This window comes from Volvox carteri (genome assembly GCF_000143455.1).
Source record: "Volvox carteri f. nagariensis unplaced genomic scaffold VOLCAscaffold_7, whole genome shotgun sequence".
Taxonomy (NCBI): Eukaryota; Viridiplantae; Chlorophyta; class Chlorophyceae; order Chlamydomonadales; family Volvocaceae; genus Volvox; species Volvox carteri.
Genome location: NW_003307550.1, coordinates 22295 through 49750, shown reverse-complemented (window position 1 = coordinate 49750; position 27456 = coordinate 22295). Strand labels below are relative to the sequence as shown.

The window sequence follows — 27456 nt, the reverse complement described above, 5'->3', positions numbered from 1 at the left end:
CCTTGTGTGCTCCGCAGGTGCGGCATGTTTTGCAGGCGCTCTCTTGCACAGCAGATGCAACGGACCAGATAACATCTCCGTACAGATGCCGTCCAAATCTGTTGGCTTTGCTGTGCTACACAATACAATGTTCTTCCTTGCTTCGCTTTGAGTTGGGGTGCTGTGTCACCGCAGATGTACGGTGCTGGGTTTCTGTTCAGCATTTGCTAACAGCAGTAAGTTTTTTGATATACGGTTATATGGTGATGATCGTGAGCACGTCCCCCAAGACGTTTTGTGGGGGGTGTCATGGGTATAAGGAGCAGGTCGAACGTGAGGGGCCCTACTCGCGCTCTGGCACGCGGCTGCACACGCACACGCACACGCACGTGCGAATACCGTTGGTCGGGTCACAGAGCGAAATTGCAGTGCCTTTGTAACAACAATATCTTGTTTCCATGCCGCGTTCAACAAAGTTCAGCTGCGGGCCTCGCAACTTCCCGCGGTCCGAACGCATTTCATAAAAAGACGTTGGCCGTTGCACCAAAATAATTTTAATATTACCCAGGATTATGTAGACCTCAAATCCAATGCAGTTTTGCTACATGCGGCATGCTCGGGTGCTTCATGTTTGACCACAGGCCGCGTCACAGAACTGCAAGAATACGGCCCGCCTGCAGGACCGAATGCACTGCAATATTATAGAATTATAAACCCTTCAAAATCATGCAAACAGATTTTCAAAATACTACTCCATCATGGAAATCGCCTCCTCCTAGTAATAGGCAAATAGGGCCGGTCATCCGTGAACAGCACTTAGTATGACAACCGCTATAATCGTTGAAAGTCAACATTTTGATTAAAAGAGGTGCTGATTACCTTGTTTTAAATAGTGGAGTATGTAATAGGAATGGGCAATCATTATCGTGACGTCTTCCCTCCCAAGTGAGGGTCCGAAATGGAAGCAACAGGCACTGGCTTTTTAAGGCCTGGCAGTCAAGCAGGCTCTGTGTTTGGGCTCAAGTTTGACAGGCCCTCGCAGCGTGGCGGCCAGCGGCAGAGAGACGGCCGGTTGGCATCGAATGCGCCTGCCGGAAAGCGCCAACACCATGTTGCAGCTGACCAGCGGCCCAGCCCCAGCAGCAGCGACGATGACGATGGAGGCTTTGGACCACCGGGGCTACTGCCTGAGGGCATGCGAGGGCCGGACCTGCCTCCGATGAACCCAACGTATCGCTATGGAGACTCCTCCCTTCCCGTGTCGCGATACCGGCGACAGATCTTGTATCTTGTGGAGAATCACGCCACAACAATTATCGTCGGCGAAACGGGCAGCGGAAAAACTACGCAGGTACCGCAATTTCTATTTGAGGCCGGCTGGGCGGAGAACGGCTTCTGCATTGCAGTCACGCAGCCTCGCCGTGTTGCTGCCACGACGATTGCGGCGCGTGTGGCGGAGGAGATGGGCTGCGACTTGGGTACGACAGTTGGATATGCCGTACGCTTCGACAATGCATTGACTGCGGTAAGGACGATAAGGAAGGCAGCGGCGCAAGAGGAAGGAAGGGCGAAAGGTAGACACACCCACACCCGTCATTCCCATCATTACGTCATGCCATCATCATATATCTCCGGTTTCTCAATCCAAACCGGGAGGGCAAATGATCTTAGAAAGTGAGGGGTGCGCTCTGCTGTGTTTCTTTTACGCCAGCATGGATTCGCGCTCTCCCCGAATGCGGTTGTGGCTCCATAGCCTCATCATCGATTATCGTCAGGGACGTAACAGGCCGTCCCCCAAATCGTCTTCTGGTTTTGAGCTTCTCTCAATTTGGCTTTTAAAATCCGGACCTGGTGTCGCGCGTCGGAACCAGAGATCGGCAAATCCAGCGAGTACTGCGGGTCCGCAGTACCACAGTACCCGCAGCCGAAATTCGGCTTAAGGCCCCGTCAGGTTGCGGGTCCCTAATGACCGAAATTACCTCTGTTCGGAACCTGGACGCTCTGAATTTCAAATTTCAAATTTCAAAATTAACTCCTAACGGAACTTTGGGCCCGTTACAATGCACGGTTGAAGGGTAACCCAACTCAAAGAGGTGTCACGCTTACACACGCAACGCGTAGGAGTCGCGGTGGCCCAACATAACCTCGAAAGGTGGAAACCTAGGATTCGTGCTCCACCCCGTCCCTCAGGGCCGCACACGTATCAAGTACCTGACCGACGGAGTGCTGCTTAGGGAGATGCTGGACGACCCACTTCTCACGTCGTACAGGTACAACATGGAAGTCGTACAAGTCTCTTCTGTCTGACGCACGCACTACTTCCAGAAGACCCTGCCGGACGCTCTCGTCACATTTGCCATGCCGTACCGTGTGCAGCGTCATCATTGTGGACGAAGCGCACGAGCGCAGCTTGTCGACTGACATGCTGCTCGGGCTGCTAAAAAAGGTTAGTGGAGAAGGTATGCTCCATGTGTTCGTATTTGATTTGTTCAAACTTTTTTGCCCTGTTTATCAGTTAGGATTATAGGTGCATGCTGTGCTGATTTTGTTCCTGCTTTTTACTGGCAGGACTGCTTATTTTGACCTTTCGAAACGCGCTTACCTAACACCCTCCCTGGAGCTTTCCCCTTCACCAATTTTCCCCTTTGGCCCCCCGTACTGTTGATACTTCCTCGCTGTCCTCACTCAGCTTGCCTACTTCTCCGATTCCCGGCTCCAAACCCCAAGGTCGCACAGTTTCCGTCGTGTTTTCGATTTTAAACGGGAGTTGCCAGGATTTGAACCTATGACCTCGCCAATTCCGCCCAGGTTCAACGACGGCGTCCTGATCTGCGCGTCATCATTTCATCTGCCACGCTGGAAGCGACGAAGCTGAAGGACTTTTTCGACACAGGAACAGCTACGACAGCCGCGCAGCGGCGGGTGGCGGCGGCGGCAGCGGCAGCCGCCGCTGCTGCTGCTGCTGCTGCTGCCACATCGAGCGGCGGCACAGCGGCGCCATCACCACCACGCGATCCGCACCGTACGCCGGCAGTTATTACGGTTGAAGGTCGCACTCATCCCGTACAGGTGGGAGGTTGTGTCCGCGAATGGGCCTCGGAAGTTTCCTGTTCCTGCTTGCTGACCCACAGGCGGTTACCTACACCCCATGCTCGTCCATACGCGGGTTTCTATCCATCCATCCATCCATGCGATCAACCGCTCCTATCCCCCCGTCCAACTCCCCCCCGTCCATTTTCTGTTCTGTCTCTTCCTGAGCTCTCCTGGTCAATCTTCCTCTCCAGGCCCCCCCTTCAATGAGCAGTTACATCTCTGCGCTGGACGCCGGCAGCTGCTATTCTGGACGTGGGCGCTTGCTTTGTCTCTGTCTTTTACACGGATTGGATGCTATTCCCAACCCTCCTTTACCCCACCCCACGCCCTAGGTTCACTATCTGGAGCACCCTGCACCTGATTACACGAGGGCAGCGGTGGAGGCGGCGGTGGCCATCCATTGCGAGGACCTGCCGGGCGACATCCTCATCTTCCTGACGGGGCAGGTGTGAGAGAGACGGGAGGGTCTGACTGTATCCGTCTCCGTATCCGTCGTTGCCTCTTTGGGTAGCCATCATCCTGAAACCCTCCTACCCGCGAGGGAAAAGGGAGGAACGCCCCCCGTCACCTTTTGTATGTATGGTATGTATGTATGTATGTATGTATGTATGTATGTATGGTATGTATGGTGGGTATGGTATGTATGGTATGCATGCATGGATGTGTTCAGCCGCTACTTGCTTCCTAGCCGTGACCGCATCGCCGTCGCCATATGCGGGCTGCTGGTGCACATCACCTTAGCTGGACGGCAACGCCATTCCTCACAGGAATTCGAATATGAATAATGTGCGACCGGGTGCGTGGGAGTTCCCGGACCTTTTCCACCTTTTCCACCTCATCTCCTCCCCCCTATATATTGTCATCATACCCTCAGGAGGAGATCCAGGCTGCTATTGGGCTGCTAGAGGAACACGCGAGGAGGCTGGCGGGCAGTCGGGGCTACAGCCTCAAACTGATGCCTCTACCCCTGTATGCGGGTAGGTGCAGAGTGTGGGTGAAAGAGCGGGGAAAGGAGGGGAGGGAAGGGAAGGGAAGGGAAGGGAAGGGAAGGGCACTTGGTTTATGGAGCTGGCTGGTGTGGAGCTGGCTGGAGAGGACGTGTCCGTTCCTGGGGTCCTACTCAATGGTGGTTACTGAGCAGGGAATGCGGGTGTGGGTGCTGGTGCTGGTGCTGGTGCGATGTCTGACCGGAGTCGAAGCAAGTGACTCTGTTCTGCGTCTTAGCTAACACTCACGCTTGTTTTGCCGCCGCGGCTGCTACCAACGTTGCTGCTGGTACATCTGCCGCCGCTGCCGTTAACCCCACGGCTACTGCTGCCCTCTGCGCCACTGCTGCATTGCCGCCGCCATCATCGCCGTTTGTTCCTAACCAGGCTTGCCTGGCGCCCAGCAGCAGGCGGTGTTTCGGAGCACACCTCGCGGCTATCGGAAGGTAGTCGCGGCGACCAACATCGCGGAGACGTCGCTGACCCTGGAAGGTACGGACTCGCGAAGTTGCTGCTCGTCGCACGGAACACAGCAGTCGACCTTTAAGCGATATGCACATTCTTTGGCCCTCCCGTCCCTCCCCCATCTCTGTCGGGTTAGTTATGCTTTCTTTATATATATCTGGCGCAGCAGTCTTTCCTCCTCGGCATCAGCTTCACTCGCGCGTGGTTCATCTCCGCCCCCCCCACACACACACACCTCTGCTTATTTCCCTTACTTCCCTTACGGCAATCTTTGACCTTGTTTGCGCACGTGTATCCGTGTATCCCGTGTGTCGATCTGGCACTTGATCTGGCTTCTTGCATGCGTGTATGTCTGCATGTATGTCCAATGCAATCCTTTTCCGTTCTTCTCTCCCCCACCCCCGCCAATCCATTCATTCATCTCTCTTGTTGTCACCCTCCCGTCCTCTCCCGTCACCCCTACAAGGTGTTGTCTACGTTATAGATTGCTGTTTCGTGAAGCAGCGCTGTTACAACCCCCTTACGGGATTGGAATCTCTGCTGATAGCACCGCTGTCCAAGGCCTCCGCGGCACAGAGGGCCGGCAGGGCGGGGCGGATGAGGGCGGGGCACTGCTTCAGGCTCTGTATGGAGGCGGACTTTGCGGCGAAGCTGCCAGAGGTGCGTCGTGTCGGTGTTTGTTTGTTTGTTTGTTTGAGTGTGTGAGGGGCGATTGTGGGGGCCAATGTGGGGGCCAATTTTGGGCTGCGTTGCGTTGTGGGGGGTAGGGTTGGGTGGGTTCTGTGAGCTGCGTGGCGTGTGCTGCGACCAGATCTCTTTTTCTTCACATGCTGTCTGTCGGTCTGTCGGTCTGTCTGTGCCCACCTGTCCGCCACGCGTTCCCTTCCTGTTTCATGTCGGTGCTTTGGATCTCGGAGTCGTTTCCCGTACCTTGGCTTGCATACATGCAACCTTGCCCCCCTTTTCTTCTTTTCTTTTCTTTTCTTTCCTTTGTTTTTTGTTTTTTCTTTCTTTCTCTTCTTGTTTCTTTGTTTGTTAATCTCTTCCGTTGTTTCTGCGCTGTACTGCTCTTTGAGGCCCGGCGCAGGTGACGGTGCCAGAGATGCAGCGAAGCAATCTCGTTGGCATGGTACTGCAGGTACGTAGTACGGGGTTACGAACTGTACGTGGTGCAAGCTTGTGCGCACCAGGCGATGGCTTGTTGCATTTTCACTCATACTTTATTCTCAATCTGTACGGCTACCTGTTTCCAGCCTTTCCTCTTTGTTCCCCATCCCTGCAGCTTAAAGCTCTAGGCATTGACAACGTGCTGAAGTTTGAGTGGCTGGCGCCGCCGCCTGCAGAGGCCCTCGTGAGTACATGGGCAACGAGGGCATGTGGGCTGGCGGGGCAAGGCCGTAGTAGAGGTGGATTGGGAGGAGGGTGGACTGGGCGGAGGAGGACAAGGTTATGGGGGAGGTTGGGAGCATTGGCGGTGTAGAAATAGATTTCAAGACACATCATACGTGTAAGTATGTGTCGTGGGGGATTGGTTGACAGTTTGAGAGTTTGGGAAATGCAAAATGGGAACGGGTGGTGCATCGACATCCCGGAGCATCAACTCCCTGGTTGTTGATGGCACTGAATGCTATTGCCCAACCGCCCAACGTCCAATCGCACAGCTGCCCAACCGTCCAACGTCCAACCGCACAGCTGCCCAACCGTCCAACGTCCAACCGCACAGCTGCCCAACCGTCCAATGTCCAACCGCACAGCTGCCCAACCGTCCAACGTCCAACCGCACAGCTGCCCAACCGTCCAACGTCCAACCGCACTGCTGCCCAACCGTTTTCACCGCACAATCTTCTCAACCGCAGGTCCGCGCGCTTGAGGAGCTGCATGCGTTGAAGGTTATTGATGAGGACGCCAGGTGACATGGTGATGTGTACGTGGCCCATAGCTACCATAGTCCCTTGTTCATTGATGTGTGCTAGGTGTTGATATTTCTTGGCCGTTTGCTAGCTTGCCTGTTTACCTGCGTCGTTTGTGTTACCTTTTTACTTGGTTAGGGACCTACCTGCCTCTAAGGACAAGGGGCCTACCCCTCAAAGTGTCTAAAACCCTAAAACCTTAAGTCCTCAACCCCACACGCACCACCGTATCTCCCCTTGTGCTTGCCCCACGCGCCTATGTCTTCGCATATGTATGTATGTATGCATATGTGTGTGCGCGTATGCCTCGGCGTATTTTTCGAATTCCGAATCCCGGTGCGGCAACCCATCAACCTCCGCAGGCTGACTCGCGATGTGGGCCTTGCGCTGGCTGCCCTCCCCCTGGAGCCGGGCCTGGGTGCGGCGCTGCTGGCGTCCCGGAGCTTGGGCTGCTGTGAGGAGATGCTCACCTTGGCGGCCATGATGAGCGTACAGCATGTGTGGGCGCCTGCGCAAGGTGCGTGGGTCTGGGTGTTGTTGGCTGGCTGGCTGGATGAATGGACGAATGGGCGAGTGGATGGATGGATGGATGCATGGATGGATGGGTGGGTGGATGGGTGGGTGGGTGGGTGGGTGGATGGGTGGGTGGGTGGATGGGTGGGTGGGTGGATGGGGGATTTTGCGGTGGTGAAGGGGGTTGGGGGTCGTGTGGTGTGGTGTGTGGAGGCCAGAGACAAGCGGGGGCGGCCGTGGAGGTGTGGAACGATATGCGCAGGAGGAGGAGGAGGACAGCATACAGCGGGTGTCGAGGGGTGTCGAGGGGTGTCAAGGATTACGCCAGAGTATGGCTTTATGCTGCGTTCGCAACGGCTTGCCCACGTGCGGGAGTTTTACGTAACTCCGCCCCCGGCAGTTGCAGGCTCATAATGCTCTTCGGCCCATAATCCCATTGAAGCAGCACATTCGCCGAAGGAATGCATCTAACAACAGCTCCTTTTTTATTTTTTTGGCATTTTTGTGTATTTGCATCCTTCGGTGTATGAACTGCCGACCTGGCAGGAGCAATACGCGCGCTGGAGGAGGCCAAGGCCAAGTTCGCGGCTGCAGAGGGCGACGGTGTGACGTTGCTTAATGTGCACCGAGCCTGGAGAGCCAACGGGCGGTCTGCTGCTTGGTGAGTCTCACACGTCGCGTTAGCTTGTCTGCCTGCCTGTCTGTCTGTCTGTCTGTGTCTGTGATGCACGGGTGGTATGTGTGTTTGGGTTATTACACATCCTGCGGGCCTGCCAATGGCAAAGGGCATCTACCTATGGGCCTTACTAGATGCCGGCAAGAAGGATTCCTACCTAATGAGTTATGCCGTATCTCAACGGCCATCGTGATCATACCTGCCCACTTTCAGGGGGGTGCATGAAATGACAGCCGACCCTGATCACTGCCAGAACCCCATCATCGGATTGTCCACCAGACAGCCATGTGGCGGTGTGTGCGTGTGTGTGTATGTATGTATGTTGTTACAGGGTGGTTAACTTCGCCAGCGGCCCCCTTTCCCGGGGCAGTCCCTGCTCTTCCCTGCTAGAGGGGCACCCTAATCCGTCACCCCATCCGACGTCAGAATGTATTCGTTGGGTTCGGCAACTCACCACCAGCATCCAACCAAATCTAGCGGATCAACGGCGCATCAACTTAGTTCCTGGTCAGCTCGCAAGTTGTTTTTATCACTTCCTACATCGTCCATATGATGGGGGGCCACCTCCCATTTCAACACTCCTCAAACACCCGAGGAGTTGGCAGGCGGATTTGAACCCGGGTCGGCCGGGAGCAGAAGTCAGGCCTTAACCTCTGCCAGCCGCCTGCCCATGTATGTATGTATGCATGTATGTATGTATGTATGTATGTTTGTTTGTTTGTTTGTTTGTTTGTTTGTTTGTGCATGAGCGCACCCGCGCTTGTGCGTGATTCGGAACATGGTTATATGCCGTCCTGGAGCCCGTCTCCTTGCCATTTGCACACACACATCTCCCCCACTCCCCCACTTCCTACACCTTCCCGCGTCTCATCTGCCGTCTCCGCCTGTTCCCCCCAGGGCCCAGCGCCACTTCCTCAACCACCACGCGCTCTTCCGGGCTGACGAGGCGCGAGACCAGCTGCAGGGCTTGCTGCGGCGCCACGGGCTATTACCGCAGGACAAGCCACCACCCAGCTGCGAGCGGGACATGGAGGTATAGGCCCCGGGGACTAGGGATAACAGGGGCGGGTGAAGTGGGGTGGGGTTCTAGCGGGGGGTAAGTGATTGGCCCCGTGGGGTAAGTGTTTGGGACAATAAGGCGGGGGGGATCTGGGGTAAAAGGTAAAAGGGACAGCGTACAGGAAGCGGCTTTTTCTTTCCCTCGCGCGTCCCACACCGTTTCTTTCTTAACGTGCCGCTCTGAAACGTTGGCTTTGCATCGGCATGCTACTTAAGCCAGGACCGGCGCCTCCTCCCGCCTTCCCGCCCCCGCATTTTCCCTTCCCCCAGCCCGTGTGCCGTGCTCTGGCAGCGGGCCTGTTTATGAACGCCGCCGTATTTGACCGCACCGAGTACAATCCCCTGGCTCCGGAGGGAGATCCCGGCACGCATGTGTTTCGGCTTGTACGGTACACGGCTCAGCGAAGTGCGTGGGAGGCCGATCACCGCGTGTGTGTTTTGCGTACGGGACCGCAAATGTGTCAGTGCTCGCCACATGGAACCTGTCGTGTTGCTGGCGGCCGTACGGCCCGGCATGTCGCCGCGTTTCTTTTGTATTGTGCCTATGTATGTATGTATGCCTGTGTGGTCTGTGCAGTGGTCTGTGCTGTTTATAGTTGCAAGCTACAGTTGGGAATTGCAACTGCAAATTGCTGCCTATCCAAAGAGTCACAGTGTCGCGTCGGCGCCTGGCTACCTACCTACCTACCTGCCTACCTACCTACCTACCTACCCACCTGCCTACCTACCTACCTACCTACCTATTTACATGTGTTCGGCCTGGGCGACCTGCATTGCCATTCATTACTACAACGCCACATCGTTGCGCCCACCTTCCATCTCCTCCCTAACCTCCTGTTAGACACGCGGCGTGCCGGTAGCCCCTCAATACCGTCCCATTCTGTCCGGTCCCAAACCGTGGGCTCGCCCCCGGTCTATGCCGGTGTTTTTACGCGTTCACCACCACTCGCCTTGTTTCCCGCAGCCCACCCAATCAAGCTCCGAATCCACAACAGCAGTGTACTGTGGCGCAGCATACCGTCGTGCGTCGTGTACAATACCGTACAGCAGTCGGACAACGGATGGTACGAGATGCAGGGAGTCACTGCCGTACAACCTGATTGGCTCATCGAACTGGCACCGCACATCTTCCATAAGCCCAGTCACACGGCGGTGTGAGTTTCGCCAAGCGTGGGCAGCAGTTTCCATTCCAGGCTACATTTGCGTCGTATTTGCTTGTGTTTTGTTAAGAAGCAAAGACGCAGCAAGGTGCAGGCATGTGGCATCCACCCCCAACAGCTCTGGCTACTCTCGACACCACCTCCATTTCCGTCGCCATTGCTTCAACTGGCAATGCTGCAACTGGCCGGTATGCATCGTTGTCTTATGGCAAGCGCCCAAATGTTTTGAAGATTGTCCCATGAGATGAGGCGACTCTTCCCTGCGACACCCTGCGGTAGGCCGCCCTCCACATGCACACAGAACGTACGGGGTGGCGTATGGCGAATGAGCAACACTGCGCTGCGTGGAGCGGATGGGAAATTGTCTGGATCGCTGGATGCACGATCGTTTTTAAGGTTGATTGAATTCGATTGTTACAGACGAGCCCGATGGCACCTTAGGAGGTGCAAAATTCTGCCTCTTACAAATTGTTGCCTTTCATGATGGCGTCGGGTGCGGCAAAAGCTGCCCAGCGAGCAAGACTGAGGACAGGGAGCTGTGTACCGTACAGGGAAGCTAGCCGAAAGACGTGCGAGTTAGGAATCTGCTACACGGGGGGTGGGTGCCCGGATTGCTATGATGCGCATCATAGCCAGCCTCCAGAAGCTTTGCTTTTGTTTAGAAGTGCAAACGAATAATAAAATGAAACACATGTACGGAAGAAAGTACGGAGCTCAGGCAGGTTTATGCACAACGGAACGAGACATGTTCCCCTTCTAACGCAGGCCATGTATGTGTGTGTGTGTTACATGGTTGGGGGGTGCGTGACCTCATACCTGTAAAACTACCCATACGAGCCGAAGGCCCAAGGGCAATACTTCAACGCCTAAAAGCCACGGGGAAAAGGAAACGCCGCACATCAGCCCAGATTAGCGTCCAAAGGGGGTAATTGAGTTTCGGTGAGCCCACATACGTTCCAACATCCTCGCCAGACGTGCAGGCTCCCATTTCATGGCCACCAACATGCACTGTTGATGATCGAATCCCTCTTCAGCACGAATATCATCATAGGCTGGGCATTCCAATAACATGTGTTTTTCATTCTCGACTTGGCTATTGGTACCACAACAGCGGCAAAACCGCTGCTCCCTGGGGACATGGTACTTGCCCCTTTGTGCTCTGTTTGCCTCCAGAGCCCAGCAACATAAACGAAACTGCATTAGCTTACGATGTGCTAAACGAGGAATGAAAACTTTAGCATATGTTGGCCACATAACGGCTGCGGCTCCCGAAAAGGGCAGCCCCATCCAGTGCTTATATTTCGCCATCTGCACTCCCGGTTGCTTCCCATCTGATGGGTACTCCTCTGGCAAGGCAGTCAGACGCGCATGGTCCCAGCCGCTCATTAAACGCTCCCTTAGTGCCGTTATCACCGCTCCTTTGGGGAGAGGTCTGCTCAACCGCCAGTCAACACGCTCCTTTACCCCCACGACTTCTTGCGGTATTCCGCTCCAAATATTGCACTCCAAGAAGGAAAACAGTCGTAACATTGAGGTTCCCCAACCCTCCCATTCCGGGTTGGTCAGAGCATCAGTTATCTCCTGCCGTAAAACTGCATGAGCAATGGACCCCACTTGCTTTTGAAGGCGGTTCCAGAAACGGAGGATCTGTTTCACCATGTAATACTGTAAGGGGAGTTCAGACAGTTCCATTAAAAGGGAAACCGGTGAAATTGAGTGATCCCTTGTCGCCTCAGTTTTATGATGGCGTAGGTAAGCAGTTTACATCTGTAGATGCAGCAGTGTTGTCAATTACTGGCGCGTTGTTAGATTTCGCAATTCCAGCAGCGATTAAGTCTGTTAAGAGCTTTGTGGTCGCTAGAATCCCGGTTGATCACATATCGGGTGCTGATGAAGCGCGCATGAAGTGGTTGCGCACTCTGCAGGATAAGGATTGTTTGTTGATGTTGAGTTGTCCTTCCGTTGAGTCTGAGTACCAGTCTTTTATCTGGCTTATTGTGTTTACCAATCCGGTTATCAAGCGTGTGATTTTGAAGGATAGCAGCTTAGCTGAGCACTTGCTTTGAAGGTGCGTACATGGAGCTTTCCACGGGCATTCACCATCTCGGCTTCGCCCGCTGGGGGGGTTGTCTGCCGTACGCACGTGTTTTGTTCGATGCTACAGTCGTATGACGCGACAGCAAAAGGGCCCCACGCCTGGCAGCCATACAACAGAATTGCTCGGACTTGTGTTGCAAAGCACCGCATCGGGGGCGAACAGTTTCATCTTGTCCAGCTTTGCGCTTAAGGAAGACATGGCGGACCGTCCTGTATCACGTAATTGCTGACGGCACGCACTAAAAGGCCGTTCTGGCCCGTACACCAAGCCCAGATAGCGAGCGCTATCTTTGGCAGGTATTACCTGGCATGATAGCCGTAACTGATGACATCTCTCGCTAAGTTCCGACTGCTGGGTGCCATCACATGCGAAAACAACCCTTTCACACTTTGAGACATTTGGTCGCATCCCAAAAACAAGTCCACAAGATGTAGCAACTCAGGCATTCGCTCTAGTGACGTCGCTAGCCGACTAACATCGTCTGCGTACAGCAGTATGGAGACGCGCTTGCTGTCCACAAGGGGTGTGTCATACTTACGTACTCCAGCTTCTGCAAGGTCATGAGTATCAATCAGATCAGCTGGTGTCTCAATGAAGAGTCCAAACAGCTCCCTACATATAGGACACCCTTGCTTCACTCCTTGCTTAGGCTCAAACCCTCCTCCCACTTTCTTATTCACCTTAATCACCATGGACACTTTCTCATATGCTTTTCTCAGAGCATCTAGCATGAGGCCGCTAACCCCCTCTCCTGCAACCGAAGCCACATGTGCTCGCGAGGCACCCTATCAAAGGCCTTCTCAAAGTCAATCTGTACTATTATCATCGGCGGGGCAGCCGCCGGCATCGGAGCGCGGGGCAGCCGCCGCTCCGACGCCGCCTGACCAGGTGTTGCTTGACAAAGAGGTGATGAGCGGTGCCGAAACCCAGCCTGAAACCCGCTTGGCATGGGTGCCGTAGGTCCAGTGTTTCCCCAGCACGTACCAGACGGTTAAGAATCACTGACGCATAGCACTTTGCAAATGCTCCTCCAACTGCAATGCCCCAATAGTTTCCTGCCACCAACGGGTCACCCTTCTTCAAAATTGGGGATACCACCGTTTTGGTAAACTGCTGTGGAAAGTCGCCAGTTGTCCTGATGTGCGCTAACAAAACGTGCAGCACTGGGACGATACAGTTCACCTCCGTTCCCTGCCTGCCCTGCTCATCCACCCGTGGGAGGCGTGCATAACGGTAACATTCCGATGGTGCGACCTCGAGCCCATGAGCCTTTCCGTTTGGTAACCCACCGACAGCACGCGCTACCTCCTCCAAGGTGAAAGGCTCATCCAGGATGCTAGCTGCCCGTGCCCTCCTGTCCATGACAGTCCGACATGCTTGCCAAGCACCCTCTCCCAAAGGAGTCCCAAAAAAGGAGATATAGTTAAGGAGCCGACGTGCACCTTCAACACCCGTCTCCCCAACTCCTGCGTTTAACAAGGTGGCAAAGTGATCCCGAAATACATGCAAGTCGTTAATTGCACAGCGCTCCCTGAGTTGCCCTCCCAAGGCCCACCATAATGTGCGCTGGTCGTGCCTGCGCCTAACCACAAACTCACGCATTCTCTCTGCATCATATGCTGCTCGGGCACAACGTTTGGCACGATTCATTGCATTGCGTGCCTTGCAGAACGCTTCCTACAAAGGACCTGACTTATTCTCGACCCTGCCAGGCCCCAATCGCACTCTGCAAGCAAGCATGTGTTGCCAGGCGCTTTGGCATTCCTCATGACACATCATCCCCCACTTGCATACCCTCAGGCCTGCGACCCGTAAATACTTGAATCAGCACCTTCCGCAGGGAGGGCACTAATGCGCTCCACCGACTCCGTGCTGTCGCAGGTCCCATTCGATAGGTCCGTGATCACCCCATCTAGTGCGTGCATGACCTGAGATCCCTCAGTACACAGAGCAGCATAGTCACGGTAACGGGAAATCTCAAACACTGCTCGCTTCTTTTGGCAGCACCCTTTGGCACTTTCCTCGGTTCTTCCCACAACTAGATCAAGCACTAGCGTCACTGGACGATGGTCAGTCGGGAACCAACCACGCGAGCAGCTCACCCACGCGCATCCAGTAGGCATGACGGAGGACACCGGCCGAACCTACAAAAAAATCGATCATGCTCCCACCTGCTGCACCCTTGGGGAAGGTCAGACGACCCTCCTAATCCCCAGAACACGCCCTTTAACACCAGCAGCCCCTGTGACCGGCACATGACACCCAACTGGTGCCCAGCAAAATTGCAGACGAGGTCCTCACTCCTACGTTCAGGCACGTCTGCATAGTCCTGAAGGTCCACGTCACCCGGCAAGCCCATAAACTCCTGCAGTGCTGTCAGCTGGTCTAAATCTGGAACATCACTAACGTACCTATGTGTCTATGGACGCGATTCATTTGTACCATGACAGCGTCAACGGGTGCCTACACACGTAGGGATAAAGTGTGTGCAGCATAGCGGGCCTTCTTCCCTCGTCCCCGTGTGAATCTCTCCTTGGGATCCGGGTTAATGGTTGAAGTGCATGAGGGTCTCAAGGCTTTCCTGTCGGTGGGGGGGGGGAAGGGCTGGATGGGATACTAGAAATGTCTGTCCGTACCCGGCACAGTCCAGGGTTCGTCCGATGCACCATCACCGACTGTTGGGTCGCTCCTGCACATCAGAATAAGGTGCGATATCTCGCACTTGCAATATGTACAAGGCTGAGCAATAACTGTGCCTACCAGAACTTCCCACCAGATGGCAATTACTGTACATGGCAATAGCTGTGCCTACCAGGATTTCCAACCTATCGTCCTGATGGCGGATGCGATTATTAGACGAGATAACCTCCGACATGGAGGTGTGTTTGCCAATGCGCATGCATCAGGTAAACGTGGTGCCATCATGCAGGACAGAGCATGCATGCGTAATGGGGAGATTGGCTTGCTGAATAAGTGAGAAGCTGCAGGTCATAGACACACAATCCTCTTCCTGACCGGAGGCTGTAAGCTTTCCTATTCTGGCCACATCGGCATGCTATATGGCTGTCAGAGCACTGTTTCAGAAGCGAACACGATTGCTACATAATTGGTTTCAGAGCGGCTAGACGGAAGGGAAGCATATGTGTTCCCATTGAAGATATAAGAAGGTAGAGATAGAGCGGTTTCGGAGGAAACAGCGGCGAGGTGCCGGCAACCGTTTCGATCAAAGGCACGCAAGGGCGATAGCAAAACATCATTTGCGATATAGTGATGTAAAGCAAGATTACGCGCATTCATCTCCTCTCTCCCTCCCCCCCTATAGACACACATGCTCCCATAAACACATCCTGACAAAAAAAACCCAATGCCACATAACACACACACCCACCTGTTGTGTCCCAGACGACCCCAAGCTCAGTATCCCTGCGCGGAGGACCAGCCAGCTGCCGTACAGTACGGCAGCCAGAAGGACGATGCTGAGCAGTGTCACTCCCAGCTGCAACCACCACATGCTTGGCGGGTAGTCGTACTCATGCGCGTCCTTGAGGCTGAGCCGCGGAACACCTGCACATGTACATATGTATGTCGTTACAAGGTGGTTAAGCTTCACCAGCGGCCCCCTGTATATATGTCTGATGTATATCAGGGGGCGGGTGGGTGGGTTGCTTGTGTATGTGTGCGTGTGTGTTGGACAACATTATTATACGCAGGAGTTAAAGCAACAGCTTCTGCTGGTGGGATTTGTAGTTTGGATAGGGCACAAGAATTAAATTGCCGACTCTTTGCTTTATAACAATTTTACTTTGCTTAGAATCAGCCAAAATTTTTGGGGGTTTTACGCGGGGGGGAGGGGAGTAGCGCATTTGCGGAATATGGGTTGAGATCTGAAACACTGTGGTGATACTGGGAACGTATCTTCCAAAGAAGTTGGCAGACGGGTTTCGTACGATGTGTGGAACATGGGGGGCCATATTTTCACCCGCGGCCGCTACCCGGCGAAACCCTGTCTTAACGGTATCTCGGGACACCCTCATCCAGTCACCCTAGACAACTTCTCAGTGGATCGCTCAGGCTCAGCACCCACCACCGGCATCCAACGGAATCTGCCGGATCGAGAGCGGCCCAACTCCATTCCTGGTCGGCTCGCAGGTTAAGTTTATCCCAGGTCACCACCGTCCATAGACTAACGGCGCTTTTACCTACCACTATCGGAAGGATTTTCGACCCTGACAGGTCTCGAGCCCGGAACCTCCGGGGGCATCGGTGTGTGCGTTACCAGTAGTACCTGAACTTGTATGTATGTATGTATGTATGTATGTGAAGGAGTGAACAAGGGTTGGCAGTGTTGGGTGGTTCAAGGGCTCGTACGACACTATCGAGGGACCCAATAATGGTTTATTACGTCCTCCCCAACCAGTGGACAGCTTCGCATACGTCAGTGAACGTCCCATGTACGGTGTCCAGTGCACACGTACGGCACGCCACGTACCCTCAGTCGGCTGGTGGTACGACAGCTGCCAGCAGGCATCCCAGGTTGTTTGTACCTCTTGAAAAAAGGCGTCGAAGCTGTCGAAGTCTGTCGGCTTGATGACCTGCGACCGTGTGTGTGTGCGTGCGTGTGTCGGAACGGGGGGTGGGGGATGGGGGTGGGGAGGGGCTTGTGAACAACAGCGTGGAGACAAGCATAGGTTGGATGACGACAATGATCATCATGATAATTGCTTGCTTCTTGTTGTTCTTGTTGTTGTTGTTGTTGTTGTTGTTGATGGTGGTGGCGGTGGCGGTGGTGGTGGTGATAATGTTGGGTTGGCGGACAGCAGGAGGAGGAGGAGGAGGAGGAAGCGAAGAGAATGATGAGAACCCGCGAGTTGTGGCTGACGACGATAAACACCGCCGTACATTGTAAAGCTACCGTACATGGACAGCACCTAAAGACCTTACCGCCCGCGCCCTCAGGACCCACCCTGTGATGCCGCGGGCCCTGACCACCACTGGACTCATCAACCAAAAAAATGAAGCGTGTGTGACCGTGACCGGGTTTTTCTCATCCCTTTACCCTTATCCCCCCACCCTACCCACTCAACCCCCCCCCACCTTCCCCCGGCGCATACCTTGGAGTAGTTGGTGACCAGTGTCCTGCCCCACCTGGCCGAGCAGGTCTTCTCACACATCACCTCCTCCTTGCCGCGGGTGATGATCAGCTGCACTGCCAGATGCCGGCTGAAGGCGAAGTGGAGCATGCCGCGCTTCAGGGGCAGACTGCGGGGCTTCAGACTGCGGTGGCCTAACAGCAATAGGGGGAGGGGGGGAGGAGGAGGAGGAGGAAGGGGGAAAGACGAACCACGAACGAGTGAAGCTGCTGCCAAGGAAAGAATGTACAAGAAGCAGAACTGACAGGTAGGCGTAGGAGGAGGAGGGGGGAAAGAGGGGAGGGGAAAGGGGGGAGTAGAAAGGGGGGAGCCAGATGTGCAACATGTTAAGAGTTCTTGTACGTCTGTGTGTACATGCGTGATTTAATTTTATTGAGCCGCGTGAAGGAAACGGCGAGAATGGTACATCAACAATTGTGCGTGTGTATTTTCTATTCAAGAGAGCGAGCAAGCGAGAGGGGGAACACACGTGCACATGGCCGCTTTCCTGTCCTTCACCCCACGTGATCACACACGGTTTGGGGCCCCCTCTCTCAACACCATGCTTGTCCCCTTCATAAGCAGACGTACGGCTTTCTAAACCCCTGGCCCAACCCTTCCCTCCCCCCTTCCCCAGCAAGTATCCACCCCTCCCCCCTCCTAATGTTCCCACTGACCTCGCCACCACTCCCTCCCCCCTTCGCCTCCCTCGCCTCCTAATGCCGGTAATGTAGATTTCACGCAGTCGCTTTGGACCCAGTCAGCAGATTGCAGCTTTGGACATCGGCACCTGATACCACTTGGACTTGCGCATCTCCTCCCCCCCTCCCACATTCCCCACAAACCGTAAGTCCCAGCTCCTCCGCCTCCAGCTCCTCACCTTCCGGGTACACCAGTAAACCAGGGACCGTACTCTTTCTCAGAGTGGCATCCAGCCAGACGTTGAAGGCCTGAACAACCGTCGCAACAACCATACAACCATAACCATAACCACCACCACGACGTCGGATCTAAGGAGCTCAGAGGATACAACAACACAGCAAACAACAAAAACATATAAGCGCATGACAAGGATACATAGATGAGATGAAGTCCGGAAAAGGACAGGACCACATAAGGGAGCTTAGGCCAACAGCCACCTCCTCGATCGGTTGGAGGGAGGCAGTCTGTGCGCGTGTGGGGGGGCGTTGGGAAGGGGTGAAAATGGAACGCAGGAAGGAGGCAGTCAGGGAGGGCCCTAGAGGGATCCGCTGTCGCCGCCATCTACGAGTGTGTGTGAAGTGTGTGTGTGTGAAGTGTGCGTGTGTGTGAAGTGTGTGTGTATGTGTGTGTGAAGTGTGCGTGTGAAGTGTGTAGAGACTTATACCCTATGAGACAAAGCAAAGGGGGGAAAGACGAACCACACGCGATTGAAGCTGCTGCCAGGGCAAGAGAGTAGCAAACGGGGGGAGGGGACGGGGAGGGCCTAAACGTCCTGCATCAGATAAGGAAATGGATACCACCGCTAGCACATGGTGCGTGGCATCAATGGCCCTAGGACGTGGGACACGTAAGTGACATGACATGCCCCTACGACCTGACAGCAGCAGCAGCCCCAATAACCCCTGTCTTGCAGGCGACGTAACGCTCACCCAAGCCCCCTGCGTGCGCCCGCCCACCCACCTACCACCTGCACGTAACGGGGCCCCCACATCCCCCCTCCTAGCTCCCCCTTCCAGAGGGGGCATCCCATGCGGATTCCCAAAGTTAACAATGTCCTTATTTACCCGCGAACCCACACCCACCTCCTTGTCCGCTATATGACCTCGTTTGAATAGCACGATACCTCGCAATATGAGGACTGAGGTGCAGAACACGGGGAAGGCGAAGAACACCATCCACCTGCGGGGTTGGGGATGGGGAACAACAACATCAACACCGTCGCCGTCGTCGCCATCTCCTCCCCCACAGGGCCGCACATATGTCCATACGAACATACACACATACATTAAACACACGCAGACAAGAGCCGTGCCCCTTTTCTCGCTCATGCGCACCTCCCTGCCCACCATACCCTCTCTCGCAATCCCCTCACGCAACCCCACCCCCACCCGCACCCTCTCGCGCGGACCTGCTCATGAGAGCCGCCCGCCCCTCCGTCAGATACGTGTCAATGAAGAAGTCCGCCCAGCTCCGGTGGTTGCACTGAGGTGGAGACAGCGGCAACGTGACAGAGCAGTAATTGGAGAAGCGGACAGTGCGACGAGTGTAATGAGGAGGGCGCGGTCAGGAATGTGAAAAGTTGAAAAGTGGTCAGAGAGGACAAGAAATGGCCGTGAGCCGCGTGCTTCCTTTACGTGGCGGAAAGGAAGGCCTCCGAGAGCCCCAAAAGGGTCGGAATGGGACAGGTCAAGAGACGGGGCGAGTCCATGAGATGGGGAATCTACCCGCGCCTACCAGGTAGAGGCACCTTCCCCCGCGGTAGAGAGACATCTCCCCTTGCTTTAGGACCGTGACTCGGAAGAACGCGACCAACGCCTTGGCCCTGCGGCGACGGTAAGGAGGAGGGAGGTGCCGTATGCGGAATGGAGCGAGGGCAACTTGGGCAAAGGAAGGGGCGCAGCGGCCCCGTATGAATTATATGGGTACGGTGGCGGCTATAATAGTTGTGGCAAAAGCTTTTGGCTAGCCAGGCAAACGCCGGGTGCTCGGCGATGTCCGGGGCAAGGGGATTGTGACTTTGCATAGACGCGAGAGGGATCATATCACCGATATCAGCGCCATCAATGGTTTATGGTGGTGATGTGACGGGGTGAGGAGCTGGCAGGTCGTAGAGCAGCGGGTCCATGACGTTTAACACGTCTGGCCTTCCACACGTACAACACGCACGCCAGCGTGTTGCCCCTCACCAGTCGAGCATGTCGTTGCGCTTGCCAACATTTGCGAAGCGGATGCGATAGATGATGGCAAACAAAGGCAGGCTCCAGTAAAACACGAAGACCGAGAAGAGGAAGGAAGGGAGGCTTAACGCTTTGCTTGGTACGGACATCTTGCAATGTGATCTTGAAAGTAAAATCTCTGCAGGTTGTTCAAGCAGCTAAGTAGATTGATTGAAAGAAAGTTGTCATGTGATATGTGTCAGTCAGCAAGAATCGCAAAAGTGCTGGATCATCCCAAAGCATTTCTCAACTTTAAATTAGCATCACATCTCGGTACCATTGGAGAAGCGTTCAATAAAGGAAACAATGGTTTGTTCCGTACACTTGTACTGCAACACCTCCGTTTAAGTGTGGGGTTAGCGCACATAGTGCCCTCCTTCAACACCCGGTCGTTTCACACCTGTTAGGGCCTACTTCGGCTTAAACATCTTTCAGGATGGCGACCTCCGAGCTGGCTTGCACCTACGCCGCCCTCATTCTCTTTGACGATGGTCTGGAGATTACGGCCGAGAATATTGTGACAATTACCAAGGCCGCCGGCATTGAGGTGGAGGCCTACTGGCCGAGCCTGTTTGCCAAGCTGTTTGCTAAGAAGAGCATGGAGGACCTCATCACCAACGTCGGCGCTGGTAAGGCTCTTTTGCACTTGGAAAAAAGATGTTAGGAAACTTATAAAACACGTATTTTGATCAACAATTTTCCTTAATTCAGGCGGTGGCGCTCCTGCTCCAGCGGCCGCCGCCCCGGCAGCTGGCGGTGCTCCGGCTGCCGCTGCAGCTCCCAAGAAGGAGGAGAAGAAGGAGCCGTCCGAGGAGGAGGATATGGGCTTCTCCCTGTTCGATTAAGCGACAGCTTTTTCGGTTGTCTTGTAAGGCTTTTCGAGGGCAATGTCTCCTTTTTGCGTTCCACCAGCACACGCTGTACTAATTCTTCGAACAGCCAAGTTATGTAAATGGCAGTTTAGCGGAACAGAGCAGAGGCCCTGAACAATATAGGAAGCAGCAAGCGGGAGGCTTTATAGTGTCTTTACAGTGTAATTCTTGCATCAGTTGCAGTCTATTGGAGCGACCCCCGTATCGTCTTTGTTTTGAGGCGAAGTGTCGCACCGCATCCTCCCAACCTTTCTCGGCGAAATTGGGCCAGCAGGTAGACGTGAAGTACAGCTCCGTGTAGGCGCAGTTCGATAGCAGGAAATTTGATAGTTGCTGCTCCCAGCTGACTCGGATTAGTGGGTCCGGATCCCCAACGAGCGAATGAGTCATGTGCGTCGACAGACGATCGGACAGATGCTGTGTGTGTTACATGGTCGTGGGTGCGTTCCCCGTACCTGCAGGCCGCCCTAGGGCTCAAGGGCTGCCAGATCGCCTATAAGCACCATCCTACCTCGCACTTCAGACAAAGCAAATAATAAAGGATACTAACGACCAAAGGGAACGAAGAGAGTCGCAATAGGACCATATACGTTCCGGTATCCTTGCCAAGCGTTCAGGTTCCCACTTCATAGCGTCCTTCGTAAGCTCGAAGCGTGGAGGTCCATATCAAATCTGATTGTCGTACACCGGACAGTCCAGCGAAATGTGCTTCTCATCCTCGATATGGCTATCAGTGCCGCAGCAGGGGCATACTCGCTCCCCCATAGGTATATAACGCCGTCCCTTACGCGCTCTGTTAGCCGCCAATGCCCAACAGCAAAGCCTAAACTGCATGAGCTTGCGATTCGCTGACCGCGGGATAAACATTGTGGTGTGCGGGAGCGCCTCTTTCCTGCCCGCTTGCTCGGCCGCCAGATCCATCCAATGCTTATACTTCGCCATGTGAGTTCCCGGTTGCTTGCCGTCTGACACGTCTGGCTGGACATCTAGACGCGTATGCTTCCAACTACTCACCAATCGGTCCTTGAACTCCAATACCACACCTTCTGGCAGTGGTCTGTTCGTTAGCCATTCCACTCGTTTGTCTACCTCGTGTAGCCCTTGCGGGGCCTCTTTCCATACGTCGTGCCCCAGGAAACATGGAAAACGGAGGAAAACGGAGGAGTGCCCCATCCAGAGGGACTCTGCGACCTCCTGTTGCAAAACTTGGTGTGCTACAGACCCACGCTGTAAACGGACACGGTTCCAAAACCTCACAACCTGTTTGAAAACACGGTAGTGCAGGGGTAACTGCAACAATCAGGCGAACAGGAGGCGATGTGCTGGTCTGGCAGCTCCCACAATTTGTCGCATGAACAATATCTGAAGCTGCACCGCTCCGTCCTTTTTTTTGCACAAATCGAGAAATGGTTCCAAATTTTCCAAAGCGACGGGTATGGCCACGAATGCCGCCAAGTGCGAAGTCCTCATTTTTGGGGGGGCTACGCGTGAGCGGAAGCGGCTTATTGAAGCTGAGTACCGGTTAGGTGGGGCGGGGTTGCGGGTGCTGACCGGCAACAAGACGGCACAGTATCTCGGGTTGCACTATGGCCCAGGAGTGCAGTTCTCAGCATGTACCAAGCAACTACTCACAGCAGGGACCGCGTCTTCCCCATAGGAATTACCGGAGCCAAGGCGTGTCGCTATATGAACTGGATGGGAGCTGCCCCGTCTAGGGGTGCGCGTCTCGATTGGTTGGAGCACACTAAAGGGACCATGCCCAAGCGACTTCATCATGTGCTCATGCGTTTTCGGTTAGGCTGTTGGGAGTTAGAGGTTAATAGGCCTAATGGGCGTGAGCGCACCGCGCGTACCTGCAGGCTTTGTGACTGTGGAGCAGTTGAAGATGAGTTGCATGTTTTCGAAGAATGTCCCGCTTACAAGAACATACGGGCTAAGTATGATGGTGACCTAGTCCTTACGGGGCGCAGCATGCGCACCATTATGACTGAGGCGCCACCCCTGGCATTGGCCAGGTACCTCTCGGAAATTTGGGAGGCCAGGCACGTCGCGCTGAGGCGCTTCGCCCTGAAGCGGACGAGGGAGAATGAAGATGACCTCCCGCGTACCCGCATCAATACCAATACAACGTCCATGGCCCCCCCGGCTTTTATGGACACACCCGCACTTGTGTGCGGAACTTGTAATTTGTAATTTAGGCATGCCTCGGAGGGTCCCTCCGCAAGGTTACTCACATCACCAAGCCTCCTGAGCCTGTCCGAGACCTCAGCTAGCATAAGCGGTCCCCACGCTTGACAACCATGCAACAGTATTGCTCGCGCCTGCGTATCGAAACACCTCATCCTCACATCTGGGGCAAACAACTTCGCTTATCCAATTTTGTTCTCAACGCGAACATAGCTGCTCTAGCTGTGTCATACAACTGCTGGCAGAGGCGGCTGGCAGAGGTTAAGGCCTGACTTCTGCTCCGGAGTGTCCGGGTCCAAATCCGCCTGCCGACCTCTCGGGTGTTTGAGAGGTGGTGATATGGGAGGTGGCCCCCCTGTGACAGTGTAGGACGTGATAAAATCAACTTGTGAGCTGACCAGGAACTAAGTTGACGCGCCGTTGATCCGCTAGATTTGGTTGGATGCTGGTGGTGAGTTGCCAAACTCAATGAGTACACTCTGAAGTCGGATGGGGTGAATGGATTAGGGTGCCCCTCTAGCAGGGGAGAGCAGGGAATTGCCCCGGGACGGAGGCCACTGGTGAAGCTTAACCACCCTGTAACAACATCAACTGCTGACGGCAGGCCCAAAACGGCCGTTCTGGCCCATACACTAACCCCAGATATCGTGCACTATCCTTAGCCGGTATGGCCTCACCAGCCAGCCTGAGCTCATCACACGATGCTTGAACAGCACTCCCTGTGTCGCTGCCGCTTGCAAAAACGAGGCGTTCACATTTCGACATATTTGGCCGCATCCCAAAATCATCATAGAACATGTCCCACAATGTTAAGCAGCTCCAACATGCGTCCCAGTGTCGTTGCCAGAAGACTAACCCGACCGCCAGAGCCCCTACTGAGGGCGCTATCGCTGCCGGCCCTGCCTTGCAGGCCACAGATGGGGATAGCAGTGCCCGTACACCATGCACCCGCGAGGTGGTCGCTGCTGCAATAGCTGCCGTTGCGTTCGCTGCCCCTGCGACAGCTGGAGCTGCAGACCCTGCGGCCGCCGTCTTGGGGCCCCGTGCACCCTCCCTCCCGGCTGCTGCAGTCGTAGCTGCTGCTGCTGCTGCTGCCACTCTTGAGGTGCCGCCTCCGGGGCCCCTGCTGCCGCTGGCCCCTCCTCCACCGCCTCTTCCTGTGCTGCCGCCGCCGACATTATCACTGCTGGCAGCCCCCTGTTCGGCAGCTGCAACCCCTTCTCCATCGTTGTCGCCTCCATCGGCGGCGTACTCAGCACTGCCCAGGTCGCTGTCATTATCATTCTGGGCCCCGTATGGCTGCACCTTTCCACCTGGTCGCTCCTTTACGTATATAACCTTGGCCCCCAGACTGGGATCGTGCCTTGTCGCATGATGTCGTGCCGCAGTGGGGCCACGCGCTTTCTCTCAGCCCTCCCTGCCTGTGTTAGATTGTCATCGATGCCAATTTCCTGGTGTCACAGGACCTCAACTGCCAAGAAGAAGAAAGAGGCACGTTCTGATAGGTCGAAGTAGGCGCACCAGGTCCTACGGTCTTTGCTCGGATCGTTCCCCCCGGGGTCTCATCCACGTGATGTTGATGTTCGCCTCCCTTGAAATGCTCTTTACCCTGCCCTCATCCACATCCCCGGTAGTGAAAATCCGCATGCTGTCCAGGTAGAAGAGCCCATTTTGGTGGACTAGGCCGAAGGCGTTGTAGTAGACTCCTCGACCATTCTTCATCAAGTGCTTTACTTGAGTCTTTTTTAGCTCAGCTTGCTCATATTTCATCGTGCGGAGTTCTTGGTTTGTGGCTGCCAGGCCTCCCGCCAGCCCGGCTAACTGGTCGATCAGTTGCACCATGAGGCCAATTTGACCGGTTCTTCGGGGTTGTTACGAGCACGCTGTATGTAGTCCATTTCAGGTCTGGTTTTCTTTCCCTGCAGAACTAGGCATCACCATCTGTCGGGTTATCATTCTATCGCTCTACCTGTATCATTAAAGTGCGCTAAAAAAACAGATGCTGTACCGTCACCTAGGATGCGGAATAGGCAAGAGCAGACCATAATGCTGTCGAGCGTTGGTCTGAGCTAAAAATATGAGCAAGCTGAGCTAAAAAAGACTCAAGTAAAGCACTTGATGAAGAATGGTCGAGGAGTCTACTACGACGTGGCACGCTCTTTGCTAAAGCCTGCATTATTATTATGGTGAACTCGCGAGGGTGTTGTACGGTTTTGATGTACGGAATTGCGTTCGTATCTAGAAGCTGCGGACTAATTATGAGCTCCTGACCGCGTGTGTGTGTATAGGGGGGTTTGGGAGCACAAAAGAGGTGGGGCGGGCGAGGCGGGCGGATGGGGAAGTTGTACGACATAGGTACGACAGGAAAAAGTGAAGCGCTCGTTTGGTGGAGGCCCTGCGGCCTGGGAGCGGCAAAACAGACAAGTAGGCAGACAGACAGACAGACAGATGCACACAAACACATGTACGAATGCTGTAGATTAATACGTTGTTAGATTAATGCATTTATAAGGAATAGGAAAGCAACCGCGAAGCCCCAGGAAAACTGTAACACCCTTTCCCAGAACTAAAAAGATTCGTGGTAATGGTGGTGTATAACAAACTATAACAAAACATGTGAAAGAGTGAATCATCATTTAACAGCGAGTGGAGCAAGCAAATGGATACGGAAAAAGCACATCCGGAAAAACGTGACGCCGTACCGCAGTACAACTGCCGTACCTTGTATCGGAAAAACTCTTGACAGGCCTTGAACATGTCCGGCAGCATGCCCTTCACAAGGCCCTCGAAGCGCTTGCAGCTGCACGGCGGAATGCAGTACCATGGCTTGGGCGCTCCGAAATGCAGGTAGTTGACGGAGTAAAGGTCCACATCCTCCGTATGCCTGCGGGGGAGTTGGGAGTTGGCAGTTGGGAGTTAACGGTTGACAAAATTAGGCCGGTAAGAATGGGAAGAAGGGGGAGGGGGGAGGAAGCGGGAGGAAGGTGTTTTGCAGCAGGAAACGGAGGCTGAGAGAAACTCTAAAACCCTAAAACCCTAACTAAAACCCTGATTCACACCTTCACATTCCCCCATTTGGTAATCCTGTCAACTGCACCGTACCACACGAAGATGCTGTCACTTAAAGCTGTCACGTCCGAAGTCAGTAGTCAGTAGGTGGAATCCGCAAACCACAGCAGCAGCGCGGTGCATTCCACTCCACATATTTTCCGTTATGACATTCCATATCAGTATCCGCACCTGGCCAAGGCTTACCTTTTGCCCTGTTGCACCTCCATATTACATAATTGCTGCACAGCTTGGATGACATATTGCTGACCGCCGTACGACAAACGGAACGCACAGAAAGTAAATCTGTGTTGGGAGCCGTCTGCTTCTCGGCCCTACAGCAAGGAACAACGAATTCGTTCGAATAAATCAACAATATAAGAAATTCAACCCATAGATGGGAGCAACATTTCTCTCAGCAATCGTATCCGACCTCACAGCACCACCTGGTTATTACCTATAAACCATTTCGGTGCGGCGACTGCATGCTGTCCGTCGTCCATATGCAAACATGTTGAGATGGCAGCAGAGATGGTTCCTGGCCAGTTGGCAGTACGCTCCTCACCATTTACACAACTACCCAAGGACGGATACGGTAGCAAAGAAACATTTACGTAAACTACATTACGTGGTGTCTGTAACAGCAGCTGCCTGGCAGAACACCCCCCCCTAGCCCTACCCCGTACCCCTCCTCTGTGCCCTACCCTACCCTACCCTACCCTATCCTACCCTACCCTAGGAAGCTGTGCAGCGGTCCCAAGGAGGTCTTTGCGGGATGCCACCGCCTGCTTTTCATTTCCCCCCTGGGCCGCGACAGGCAATCCAACACATCATCTGGTGGAGGAATGAAGAAAGTGACCTCCATCATCAGCACCATTGCATGGTCTCCTTCTCCGCACCTGCTCTGCCACTGGGCCCCACCCGCTTCCCCTCCCTTTCCCGCCCAGTCAATTGCAATAATAACACAGTGCAAAAGCGCACTCGTAGTCATTTCTGCTTCACAACCCCCACCCACCTGCACAACTGGCCGTCCACCCTTTTATCCCAGCGTAGCCCGGCTCCCTCACCCCAACATGGCACGTCGCAGCGATTCGGCAGAGCCGTCCGGTCGCCCGCAAAGACCAGCCGTATTCCCTGCGCGTGCAGCTCCGGAACCTCCAGGATGATGGTTCGTTCCATGAGGCGCATGAGAAAGGCTACCTCCTCACGGCCACGTTCCCAGTTCTCCGTACTAAAAGCATAGACCTAAAGTTTACCGGCCCGAAAATTCGTGCGCATTTCTTTAAAAAAATGCATCTGGCCGGGCCTGGATGGCTAGTTGCCATGCCCTTATGGAAAACATACGCAATATTTGTATCCACGC

At 54.5% G+C, this 27456-nt stretch overlaps 5 protein-coding genes across 5 annotated transcripts in view; 2 read left to right on the top strand and 3 right to left on the bottom strand.

Moving 5' to 3' along the window:
• VOLCADRAFT_103523 (uncharacterized protein) overlaps positions 1 to 747 on the bottom strand; it is a gene marked incomplete at its 3' end in the record, with an annotated part of 3762 nt that extends 3015 nt beyond the window's left edge. The window contains exon 1 of the mRNA XM_002947535.1: positions 369 to 747. Within this exon, the coding sequence (XP_002947581.1) occupies positions 369 to 496 (128 nt within the window). The 5' untranslated portion in view covers positions 497 to 747. The remainder of the gene's footprint in view (positions 1 to 368) is intronic.
• A 451-nt stretch (positions 748 to 1198) lies between these two features.
• On the top strand, positions 1199 to 11393 carry VOLCADRAFT_79766 (uncharacterized protein; the record flags this gene model as incomplete). Its single annotated transcript, XM_002947663.1, has 16 exons — positions 1199 to 1504; positions 2170 to 2249; positions 2356 to 2455; positions 2788 to 3048; positions 3405 to 3518; positions 3947 to 4049; positions 4446 to 4550; positions 4990 to 5183; positions 5611 to 5661; positions 5806 to 5874; positions 6380 to 6432; positions 6796 to 6950; positions 7493 to 7607; positions 8520 to 8655; positions 8952 to 9087; positions 9646 to 11393. The coding sequence occupies 16 exons, from the start codon at positions 1199 to 1201 to the stop codon at positions 9837 to 9839; spliced, it is 2172 nt and encodes a 723-aa protein (XP_002947709.1). The 3' UTR covers positions 9840 to 11393.
• Positions 11394 to 12761: 1368 nt separating this feature from the next.
• Positions 12762 to 20096, bottom strand: VOLCADRAFT_120491 (uncharacterized protein; the record flags this gene model as incomplete). The annotated part of the gene is made up of 12 exons (XM_002947534.1): positions 12762 to 13405; positions 13771 to 13998; positions 14241 to 14358; positions 15328 to 15503; positions 16429 to 16531; positions 17114 to 17223; positions 17949 to 18018; positions 18208 to 18234; positions 18853 to 18949; positions 19179 to 19252; positions 19505 to 19592; positions 19957 to 20096. 12 exons carry the CDS (start codon positions 20094 to 20096, stop codon positions 12762 to 12764), a joined length of 1875 nt encoding a protein of 624 aa, XP_002947580.1.
• Positions 20097 to 20361: 265 nt separating this feature from the next.
• Positions 20362 to 21040, top strand: VOLCADRAFT_103521 (uncharacterized protein). Its single transcript, XM_002947662.1, has 2 exons — positions 20362 to 20615; positions 20698 to 21040. The coding sequence occupies exons 1-2, from the start codon at positions 20423 to 20425 to the stop codon at positions 20829 to 20831; spliced, it is 327 nt and encodes a 108-aa protein (XP_002947708.1). The 5' UTR covers positions 20362 to 20422; the 3' UTR covers positions 20832 to 21040.
• A 16-nt stretch (positions 21041 to 21056) lies between these two features.
• On the bottom strand, positions 21057 to 27335 carry VOLCADRAFT_44343 (uncharacterized protein; the record flags this gene model as incomplete). The annotated part of the gene is made up of 3 exons (XM_002947533.1): positions 21057 to 21275; positions 21897 to 22052; positions 27174 to 27335. Coding segments are annotated over 3 exons (537 nt in total), but the record flags the coding sequence as incomplete, so codon positions are not given.
• Between the last annotated feature and the right edge of the window lie 121 nt (positions 27336 to 27456).